Source organism: Penaeus vannamei, chromosome 8 (assembly GCF_042767895.1).
Source record: "Penaeus vannamei isolate JL-2024 chromosome 8, ASM4276789v1, whole genome shotgun sequence".
Classification (NCBI taxonomy): domain Eukaryota; kingdom Metazoa; phylum Arthropoda; class Malacostraca; order Decapoda; family Penaeidae; genus Penaeus; species Penaeus vannamei.
Genome location: NC_091556.1, coordinates 2,216,875 through 2,226,827, shown reverse-complemented (window position 1 = coordinate 2,226,827; position 9,953 = coordinate 2,216,875). Strand labels below are relative to the sequence as shown.

The 9,953-nt window shown below is 40.9% G+C and overlaps 1 protein-coding gene across 3 annotated transcripts in view; it reads right to left on the bottom strand.

Annotated features, from left to right (window-relative positions):
• Window positions 1-2,760: 2,760 nt before the first annotated feature.
• The window catches only part of LOC113814307 (venom phosphodiesterase 2), a 27,429-nt gene continuing 20,236 nt past the window's right edge, over window positions 2,761-9,953 (bottom strand). For 2 of the 3 annotated variants that reach the window (XM_070124165.1, XM_070124163.1), the window contains exons 9-16: window positions 8,938-9,019; window positions 7,375-7,510; window positions 6,738-6,920; window positions 5,995-6,226; window positions 5,581-5,763; window positions 4,732-4,936; window positions 3,849-4,002; window positions 2,923-3,366 (exon numbers count right to left, since the gene is read on the bottom strand). In XM_070124165.1, coding sequence (XP_069980266.1) covers window positions 3,175-3,366; window positions 3,849-4,002; window positions 4,732-4,936; window positions 5,581-5,763; window positions 5,995-6,226; window positions 6,738-6,920; window positions 7,375-7,510; window positions 8,938-9,019 — 1,367 coding nt within the window. In that variant the 3' untranslated portion in view covers window positions 2,923-3,174. Of the gene's footprint in view, window positions 3,367-3,848; window positions 4,003-4,731; window positions 4,937-5,580; window positions 5,764-5,994; window positions 6,227-6,737; window positions 6,921-7,374; window positions 7,511-8,937; window positions 9,020-9,953 lie in introns of all 3 variants that reach the window. The other variant, XM_027366351.2, reaches the window with a different exon arrangement.

The following is a 9,953-nucleotide window of genomic DNA, read 5'->3' as shown; positions in this document are numbered from 1 at the left end:
CGTCATTGCTATTCCGTTGCTGATAGATGGGGCTGGTTTTACGTCATGGGGATCCGTTGCCGATAGATGGCGCCAGTATTTGCGTTATGGGGATTTTGTTGCCGATAGATGGCGTTTGCTTTTCTTTGTGGGGATTTTGTTGCCGATAGATGGCGTTTGCTTTTCTTTGTGGGGATTTTGTTGCCGATAGATGGCGCTGGTAGTTTCGTCGTGGGGATTCTGTTGCCGATAGATGGCGTTGGTTTTTCTTTGTGGGGATTTTGTTGCCGATAGATGGCGCTGGTGTTTACGTTGTGGGGATTCCGTTGCTAATAGATGGCGTTGGTTTTTCGTCGTGGGGATTTTGTCACCGATAGATGGCGTTGGTTTTTCGTCGCGGGGATTCTGTTGCCGATAGATGGCGCTGGTAGTTTCGTCAGTGTAATTCCGTTGCTGATAGATGGCGCTGGTAGTTTCGTTGTTGCTATTCCGTTGCCGATAGATGGCGTTGGTTTTTGTCGTGGGGATTTTGTTGCCGATAGATGGCGTTGGTAGTTTCGTCGTTTCTATTCCGTTGCCGATAGATGACGCTGGTATTTGTGTTGTGCGGATTCCGTTGCCGATAGATGGCGTTGGTTTTTCGTTGTGGGGATTTTTTTGCCGATAGATGGCACTGGTAGTTTCGTCGTGCGGATTTTGTTGCCAATAGATGGCGTTCGTAGTTTCTTCGTTGCTATTCCGTTGCCGATAGATGGCGTTGGTAGTTTCGACGTTTCTATTCGTTGCCGATAGATGGCGCTGGTATTTGCGTTGTGGGATTCCGTTGCCGATAGATGGCGTTGGTTTTTCGTTGTGGGGATTTTTTTGTCGATAGATGGCACTGGTAGTTTCGTCGTGGGGATTTTTTTGTCAATAGATGGCGTTGGTAGTTTCGTCGTTGCTACTCCGTTGCCGATAGATGGCGTTGGTTTTTCGTCGTGGGGATTTTTTTGCCGATAGATGGCGCTGGTATTTACGTCGTTGGTATTCCGTTGCCGATAGATGGCGATGGCATTTCCGTCATGGGGATTTCGTTGCTATATTTGCTTTTATTGGATGATTAATCCGAAACTTTTCTTTCATTTCTTTCCCTCTTTTAGGCTAATCTACTACGTTTTGATAAGAATTAGGAAGTTAAGTAGAGAAGCTAGACGCTAAGACACAAATAAACATCGAACTCGAATAAACTCCTCATCACGAATATATCAAAGGACCCTACGTATAAAACTTATAAATACTCCGTTTAGAAATCCAAAGACAAAAAATCGAACAAAAACAAAATAACGTCTTTACCAGTTGTGAATGATTAGGTTCTTATTATTTGGATTGGTTGTCTTGGGTCAGATCGAAACATTCAAACACTTATATTTATTATAATCAAAAGTAAATATTTCACAAAGACACAATAATTCACATTAAATGAAAATTATTTAACTTTCCATTTTCTTTCCATTTCAAAACTTCTTCCTCTGTTCTTAATCGTCGGTCCCTTTCCCGGCCATATATATATATATATATATATATATATATATATATATATATATATATATATATATATATATATATATATATACATATCCTTATTCTTCTTTTTCTTTTTCTATCTGCGAACATCTTATCCGTCTTTTTATTCATCACTCTTTAGTGTTACAATGATATTAGATTCTAGTTACCCCTAAAATACGTTTTCTGTTATTTACTTCAAAGAAAACGCTTTTTAGGGATAACCCATATATTCATGAATATCAATCATTGCCCTCTTGATCCTTCATCACATGTAAATTTCATGAAACTCAGTAATTGTTAACTAATGTAAACTAACCAGTTTCGGACTGTGCACATAATAGCTTTCATAAAGCTTGGTTAAAGTACTACAGAGGTCTTTAAAACTCGACAAAAGTGCCATAAACTTCGACAAAGACCTGAGCAGTTGAAGGGCAGAGTGTTATGTTGAGGCTTCGATCCTGTATGCCAAGTTTCAAGTGCATGTCAAGTATACGAATATTCTTTGCGTCGGGCCTCGCACAATTCTAACAAACAGGCCGATTGTAGCGAATTCTTGGTAATATGCCAAAGGATTAATAAAACATTCTGTTAATAAGTATCATTTCATTTTCTAACTTAACACTGGCATAACATAAAAAATGAGACAGGATTTATGTGGGATCTTACATTTTACAAAATTCACAAACAATTTGACAAAAAAACACACTGCAACATAAATATTAAATAGAATTAGAATCCTCACGTCAGCACAGCTGATGCGATCTTGTTAATTTGTTAATATGTTGACAGAGTGGAATATACTTCAGGGATGAAACGGCAGGACAATTATTTTGATAATGGTACAAGAAGTAACAATTCAGACAAGTAATAGAATCTTAGGACGTATTTCAAATGTAAAACCCGTAAGATGATAGAAAATGGACGTTAATTAATACTAGATTTTTCTTGGTAACATTTGTAAGAAAAATATCATAAGTGTTTACAGACCTAAATATTAGCTGTATTTTCTTGATTTATTTATCTTAAGTCATTGTATCTCCTTTTTTCTTCTTTTTTCATTTGGATTTTATTGTCTTGTTTTTAGGGGGAACTTCTTCGTTTATCAAATTTTTCTTTTCTATTCAGAGACCACTTATTTTATGCGAATTTGTTCCCTCTCTTTTAGAGGATATTGTTATTGTTGTTATAACATTTTTTTTCATAGTATTTTCTTCTTTTGATTTCTTATTTTCTGGATTTTCGATGTCTTTGTTTTGTCCTTTCTTGCAAACTTTTAATTCAGTTTTTTTCGTAAAAGGATTTTCTTCTCTTCTCTATAGAATTATTTTCCCGTATAACTTTTTTCTTCTTCTTCTTTACATGTAAGAAGAAAAACATATTTTCTTCTTTTCGTAGAGATTTTTTTTTCATTTCTAAAAGCTGTTTATCATTTTTTAAAACTATTTCCCCTTCTTTTTTCTTTCAAGATTTTTTTCCTTTTTCCTAAAACACTTAAAACATTTCTTACAGACCTTCCTCCCTTCCTCCCTTCCTCCCTCTCCTCTCCCCACCTTTAATTCTTCACAATTTCTTCTTCAAACTATCCACAACACCTTCACAACTTACACTAAAATACCTTAGACGTCTGAGAAGCCACAACACCCTCACAACCTACAAGAAAGTACCGAAGACGTCTGAAAAGAGTCTATTGCTCCAAGACTCCCGACCCCAGATGTTCGAGTGGACCCTGACCTGGAGCCTGACCTGGTCCTTGTAACTGAAGCTGGGGAAGAGGCTCAGGCCCGTGATCTTCTCGACGTCCTGTACCGAGGCGCTGTATTTCCTGGCGTACTGCTCGGAGCTCTGGAGGTACAAGGAGGGGTTAGTGGGGGTTAGTGGGGGGATGAGGAAGGGCGTCTGGGCGGGTGAATGTTTTTTTTTGGGGTGTGGTTTTGATTCTTGGTCGTGTTTTGCTGGTATTGTTGTTTTTTGGCGTGGGTATTTTTAGTGGTGGTGTTGTTGATTGCGGTGGTGGTGTTGATGGTGGTGGTGGTGTTGTTGTTGATGGTGGTGGTGTTGATTGTGGTGGTGTTGCTGATGGTGGTGGTGGTGTTATTGTTGTTGTTGTTGTTGTTGTTGATGGTGATGTTGATGTTCGTGTTTTCCTTCACACCCGAGTCCTTATTTACTTATTACCTATTTACTTACCACAATCAGACGAGTAGACGAAATTCCAAACGCGCAGACCCCCCCCCAAAAAAAAAAAAATCCACGTACCCCAAACAAACAGAAAAAAATAAAAGATTCCACGCAACGCAAATCGACCTCTTTCAGCCCCCACTCACCAGACAGTTGGAGACGGCGGTGGTCTGAGGGTAGACGAAGGCCAGGGCGTCCACGTAAACAGGGGGACAGTCCTTCATGTGCCGCACCCACACGATGCACCGACTTACGACCAGGAACTTGTGGGTCGGTAGAGCCAAGCCTCCGATGGGGTTCCTGTGGGTGAGGGAAGGGAAGAGAGGGAGAAGGGGTGGGGAGGGAGGGGGAAGGTGAGGGAAGAGGGAGTAGGAGTAGGAAGAGGGGGAGGGGGACGGAAGAGGGAGTAGGAGGAGGAAGAGGGGAAGGGAAGAGGGGAAAGGGGGAGGAAGAGGGGGAAGGTGAGGGAAGAGGGAGTAGGAGTAGGAAGAGGGGGAAGGGGAGGGAAGATGGAGTAGGAGGAGGAGGGGAAGGGAAGAGGTGATAGGGGGGAGAAAGAGGGGGAGGGAAGGGAAGAGAGGGAGGGGGAGGGAAGGACGATGTGAGGAAGAGAGGAAGGAGGAAAGGGAGGAAGGGAGAGAGATGGGGCAAGGGGAAGGAGGAAAAGAAAGTAAGAAAAGGAAGCGATGAGAGAGAGAGAGAGAGAGATTTAGTTACACGGAAAAAGGGAGAGGTTCAAGGTCAAATATTCAAGGTAAACGAAGGTTAGTAAGTTTTTTTTTCTCTGTAGGGACACTTTTTTATGACCGCATAAATTAATTCACAGCTCACAATTTCAATCAAAAAATCACTAAAAGATAAAAAATAAATTACTTTTAACAGAGAAACAAAACATTCGACTCTCAACGAAACTAGACAAAAAGAAACACGAGAAAAAATAAATATAACATTCGACGAAACACGAACTAAAATTGAAACAGACGCGAAACATGACAACCGAAGCATCACACAAGACCGAAGACAACTCACCTGACAGTAAACAAGTCGTCAGCAAAAGTGTCGCCATCGTGATCGAACACAGGGCCCGTCAGCACGTTCAGAACGCCGTAATTTCTGACCCAAGAATTCACGAGGTACAGGAGCTGCTGCCACCGCTGCGTCAGCCTCGGGGTCTGCGGGATGGCGTTGCTCATCAGGAAGGGCAGCTGACTCGAATCCTCGTGGCAGTTGAACTCTGGGGGGGAGGGAGGGGGGAGGGGGGTTCAGGTTGGGGTTGAATGAGGTAGTTGGGTGGATGTGTTTGTAGGATATACATACATACACACACACAAACATTTATATATATATATATATATATATATATATATATATATATATATATATATATATATATATATATATATATGCGTGTGTGTGTGTGTGTGTGTGTGTGTGTGTGTGTGTGTGTGTGTGTGTGTGTGTGTGTGTGTGTGTGTGTGTGTGTGTGTGTGTGTGTATGTGTGTGCGTGTGTGTGTATATATATATACATATAATATATATATATATACACACACACACACACACGCATATATATATATATATATATATATATATATATATATATATGTGTGTGTGTGTGTGTGTGTGTGTGTGTGTGTGTGTGTGTGTGTGTGTGTGTGTGTGTGTATGATGCATAAATATGAATATATAAATTCATGTATATATGTGTATGTATATATATATATTTTTTTTTTTTTTTTTTTTTTTCACTGGGAGATTGTATACTATGGGATTCAAGTATGTGATGAAATAGGGTGAATAAGCTAAGTTTTGTTTTCAATTTGTCACCACCACCGACACCATCGTCATCACCATCACAATCATGACGTTCAACCAACCTGGCGGAAAGAGGGGCTGCTGGGAGTATCCTTGCGCGAGGAGGTGCAGGTACTGGTAGCAGGAGGACCTTTGGCTCATCGCCAGCCTCTGGTCACTCCTCCAGGGGAACCTCCTGCCGCCGTAGCTGGGTTGGCTGACGGTGAAGCTCGTCCAGAGAGGCATTTTCAAGAGGGGGGAATAGGCTGGGGGTCGGGAGGGGGTTAGGGCCGTCGTCTTAAGGAGTATACTAATAATAATAATCTTTAAGAGTTTTGAAATGTAATTGTCCTTTTTTCTTTACAGAGAATTAGCTTTCTGTGCAATAATACAAACCTCCTATCAATATAATGACATGTAAAACAGCTATTCATATTTTCTCCTTTGTAACGAAGGTCAAATCCCACAAGAAAAAGAACAAACAAAAGGAACCTCACCTGTAATAAAGTTGGGCTGGGTTAGCAAGGCGACGTTGTTCCTGACGGCTCCCATCTTCGGCACACCAAAGGGCAGGTGAGCATCGAACACCTGAGGAAGCTCCTCCTCGGCCTCCTTCAGGACCTCCAGGTACTCGAAGTCCTTGTCGAAGTCCCCCTCGCAAAGGGGCTTCAAGGAACCGTATCCTAAACTTTCCTCGTGGGGCGTGGCCATCACTGGAGGCGGGAATTCCTGTGGGGGCGTGAGAGTTTGCTGTTGAACTTTCTTAAGGCCTTGTCACACTAGCACTTTTTCCGTCAATTTTATGCGTTTCCGCTCTCGGCGTGAGGACCCGGGAATCACACGAACATTCTCATACAGATTACGTTATTTTAAAGAAATATGATGATGTATATTGTATATACGAATGTTATAAAATGATAGCTTATGTTTACATTCACTCATCCTATCTAATTTATTAATAGCACAAGATCAACACGGACATTAGTCAGATGGAAACAGTCGTAACCGTCTTGTCTGTGAGGCCTTCCGTTTGTAGACGATCCTTGCGGAAAGCCTCAAATTTTGACGGAACCCCAGAAATTGATGGAAAAATAAGGATAAATCTTGTTTCTTTCCGAGTAAAAGTGTTCACGTACAATACTCTACTGTTTCTAATGCGTTCTGTTCACCTAATTTTTTTACACGGAGAAAAAGACCTGAACATCATTAGATTTTTAAAAAAGGAAAAGAAAAAAATCACCTGCGTAGTAATTGGATAAGGCGGCGGATTAACGAGCAAGTGGTGAAGAGACCCCCAAGTGCCGTTGTTGGGAGCGGGTGTCACGCCCAGGAGGTGGCACATGAGGTTGTAAAGTTCGATGTTCTGGAAAGCTTCTACCTCAACGTTGCGATGGAACGACGGGCCGTGAGCTAAGAAGAGAGCCTGAAGGAAGATGGAGTTGAGATGGATGGGTTAGGATGGAACAGAGAGAGAGGCGGGTTCTGTCGTTTAAAAGTGGCTAACCTTGCGATGGTTGGTTAGTCTATCAAAAGGCTTTCTATTCTTGTACTTATTCTTTACCTGATGAATCTATATCGTGGAAACAAGGAAATAACATCTCAACCAAAACGAAAATATAAAAAATGAACAAAACAAAATAGGACACTTTATACTCGCGATCTCTTCAAAAAAAGAAAACAAAACAGAACACTAACTTTATACTCGCGATCTCTTCAAAAAAAAGAAAACAAAATCAGAACACTCTAACTTTATACTCGCGATCTCTTCAAAAAATTGAAAACAAAACAGAACACTCCAACTTTATACTCGCGATCCCTAACCCCCTAAAACAACAACAACAACAAAGGCGATGGAAGTAGACCCGCCTTTTTTTTACATTCATATCAGCAAAGAAGTAATCGTAGCCGTGATCTCCATTGTCGGCCTCGAACGTCTTGTCGGCTCCTGCGCTGTAGCCTGGGTTGAGGTCGAGCACGATGTCCTCCACTCGGCGCTGGTTTCCGATGTGCCATCTGTCGGGCGGGAAGCAATGGCGTCGGGTTAGTACGAGCGTCGGGTGTCCTTGGCGAGTGGGTTGAGGGGTTTTGTGGGGGGGGGGAGGGATTATGGAGGGGAGGTCTGTTTTGTTTGATTTTTGGTTGTGATTTTGGTTTTAGTCTGAGAGAGTGGTATCAGCTCTCTGTCTCTTAATGTTTATTTCTATCTATCTCTGTCTCTATCCCTATCTCTCGCTCTCGCTCTCGCTCTCTCTCTCTCTCTCTCTCTCTCTCTCTCTCTCTCTCTCTCTCTCTCTCTCTCTCTCTCTCTCTCTCTCTCTCTCTCTCTCTCTCTCTCTCTCTCTCTCTCTCTCTCTCTCTCTCTCTCTCTCTCTCTCTCTCTCTCTCTCTCTGTCTCTCTCTCTCTCTCTCTCTCTCTCTCTCTCTCTCTCTCTGTCTCTCTCTCTCTTCTCTCTTCTCTCTTCTCTCTTCTCTCTTCTCTCTCTCTCTCTCTCTCTCTCTCTCTCTGTCTCTCTCTCTCTCTCTCTCTCTCTCCCTCCCTCTCCTTCTCCCTCTCCCTCTCCCTCTCCCTCTCCCTCCCTCTCCCTCTCCCTCTCCCTCTCCCTCTCCTTCTCCCTCTCCTTCTCCCTCTCCTTCTCCCTCTCCCTCTCCCTCCCCCTCTCCCTCTCTCTCTCTCCCTCTCCTTCTCCCTCTCCCTCTCCTTCTCCCTCTCCCTCTCTCTCTAATTCGCCCCGTGTTGTTTACCGGTTTCGTTGTTTCATTAAAAGTTATTGAAAGGGGAAGGTTAGATCAGGAGCAACTGGAGGAGGTGTCATGGCGTCTGATTCTATTTTTGGAAAAAAGCACGTGGGGTTTATGTTGATGACGTCACAAAAGTTACGGATGTTTTGTGAATACGGCCGATTATTTTGGTCTTTTCAATTTTCAAAAAGGATGGAAAATAATGGTTTTGATGGTTATATTTTCACTGAACAATCATCAAAACGGACGCCATGACACCTCCTCGGGTTGCTACTGATCTAGCCTTTCTAGCCTTTCCCATTTGTTGTTTCAATGAGTTATGAAATGTAATTCGCTGTAAAAGAAATACCTTTCCATACCTCCTATCAATATAGTGACATGAAAAACTGTTCTACTTTGGGTATCTTTATTTGTATTATTATATATTTTTAAAGAGGATACCAACGTTTTTTGTTTTGTTTTTGGCGCTGTTTATATTAATTTTGTTTCATTTTCGTATATTTTTCGTTTCCTTTTCTACTTTTCTATATTCATTCATTTACTTATTTTATAGATTATACCAATGTGGAAGTTATAGGAACCTTGATAGGTTTACCGCTTGTCTCTTACCTCTAGGAAAATAAAAATCAAAAAAATAATTAATATTAATAAAAAATAATTAATAAAAAATAAAAAAAATGAATATCGTAAGGCAAACTTACCTAACTGGGAGATCCTTTTTGTCGTAGACTCTTAGCTCTTGTCTCTTGCAGGAGAGAGCGTTCAGCATCTGGGTCTTCGTGGCTGAAATATTGCGTGCGATAAAGAGACACATTTCCCGTACTTGCATATTTGCTATGTTTAGAAAAAGCGTATGTGTAGATATTCATAAAGAAAATAAGCCTATATTTGCATATTTATAGTGCTTAGAAAAAGCGTGTGTGTAGATATTCATTAAAAATAAGCTATAGCATTTATTTAATTCTTATTATCATTATTAGTCAGTTTAGTATAGAGCAAACTTTTTCAAATTGATACTATTATTTCTCTGTTTTTCGTCTTTTGTTATTGTTAACAAGATAACAATTTAACAACATGTTTTCGGAGTCACAACTTTTTATGATCGATATATATCTGTCCTTTTCTTTATTTCGTTATTTATCTTTACTTTTTGTCTTTTCTTTTCTTCATTTATTTTTTTATTCTTTTACTCCTTTCTTTTTTCTTTCATTCTCTTCTTTTACTCTTATTCTCTCTTTCGTTCATGTTTCTCATTTTCTCCTCCTTTCTTCCTTTCATTCACCCCATTTTTAATTCCCTTCTCTCCTTTCCCTCATTCATTCATCCTACTTTTTATTCCCTTCTCTCTTTCTTTTCATTCATTCATCCAATTTTTATTTCCTTCTCTTTTCCATCATTCATTCATTCTATCTTTTTCTTACCTTCTCTCCTTTCGTCCATCCATCCACTTTCTCATCTCTCTCCTCCTTTCTTTTCTCATCTTTTCTACCACCTACTCTGAGTCCCGTCGTTGGGCGTGAAGTTGCTGAAGACCCCGTCCTTTTGTCATTCATCCATCCAATCTTTCTTCCCTTCTCTCCTTTCTCTCGTTCATTCATCCAATTTCTCTTCTCTCTCCTTTTTTATCATCTGAGAACAACCACGACTCGACCACCTACTCTGAGACCCGTCGCCGTCGCCTGCAGAAGACCCCGTCCTTTTTCCCTTCTCTCTTTTC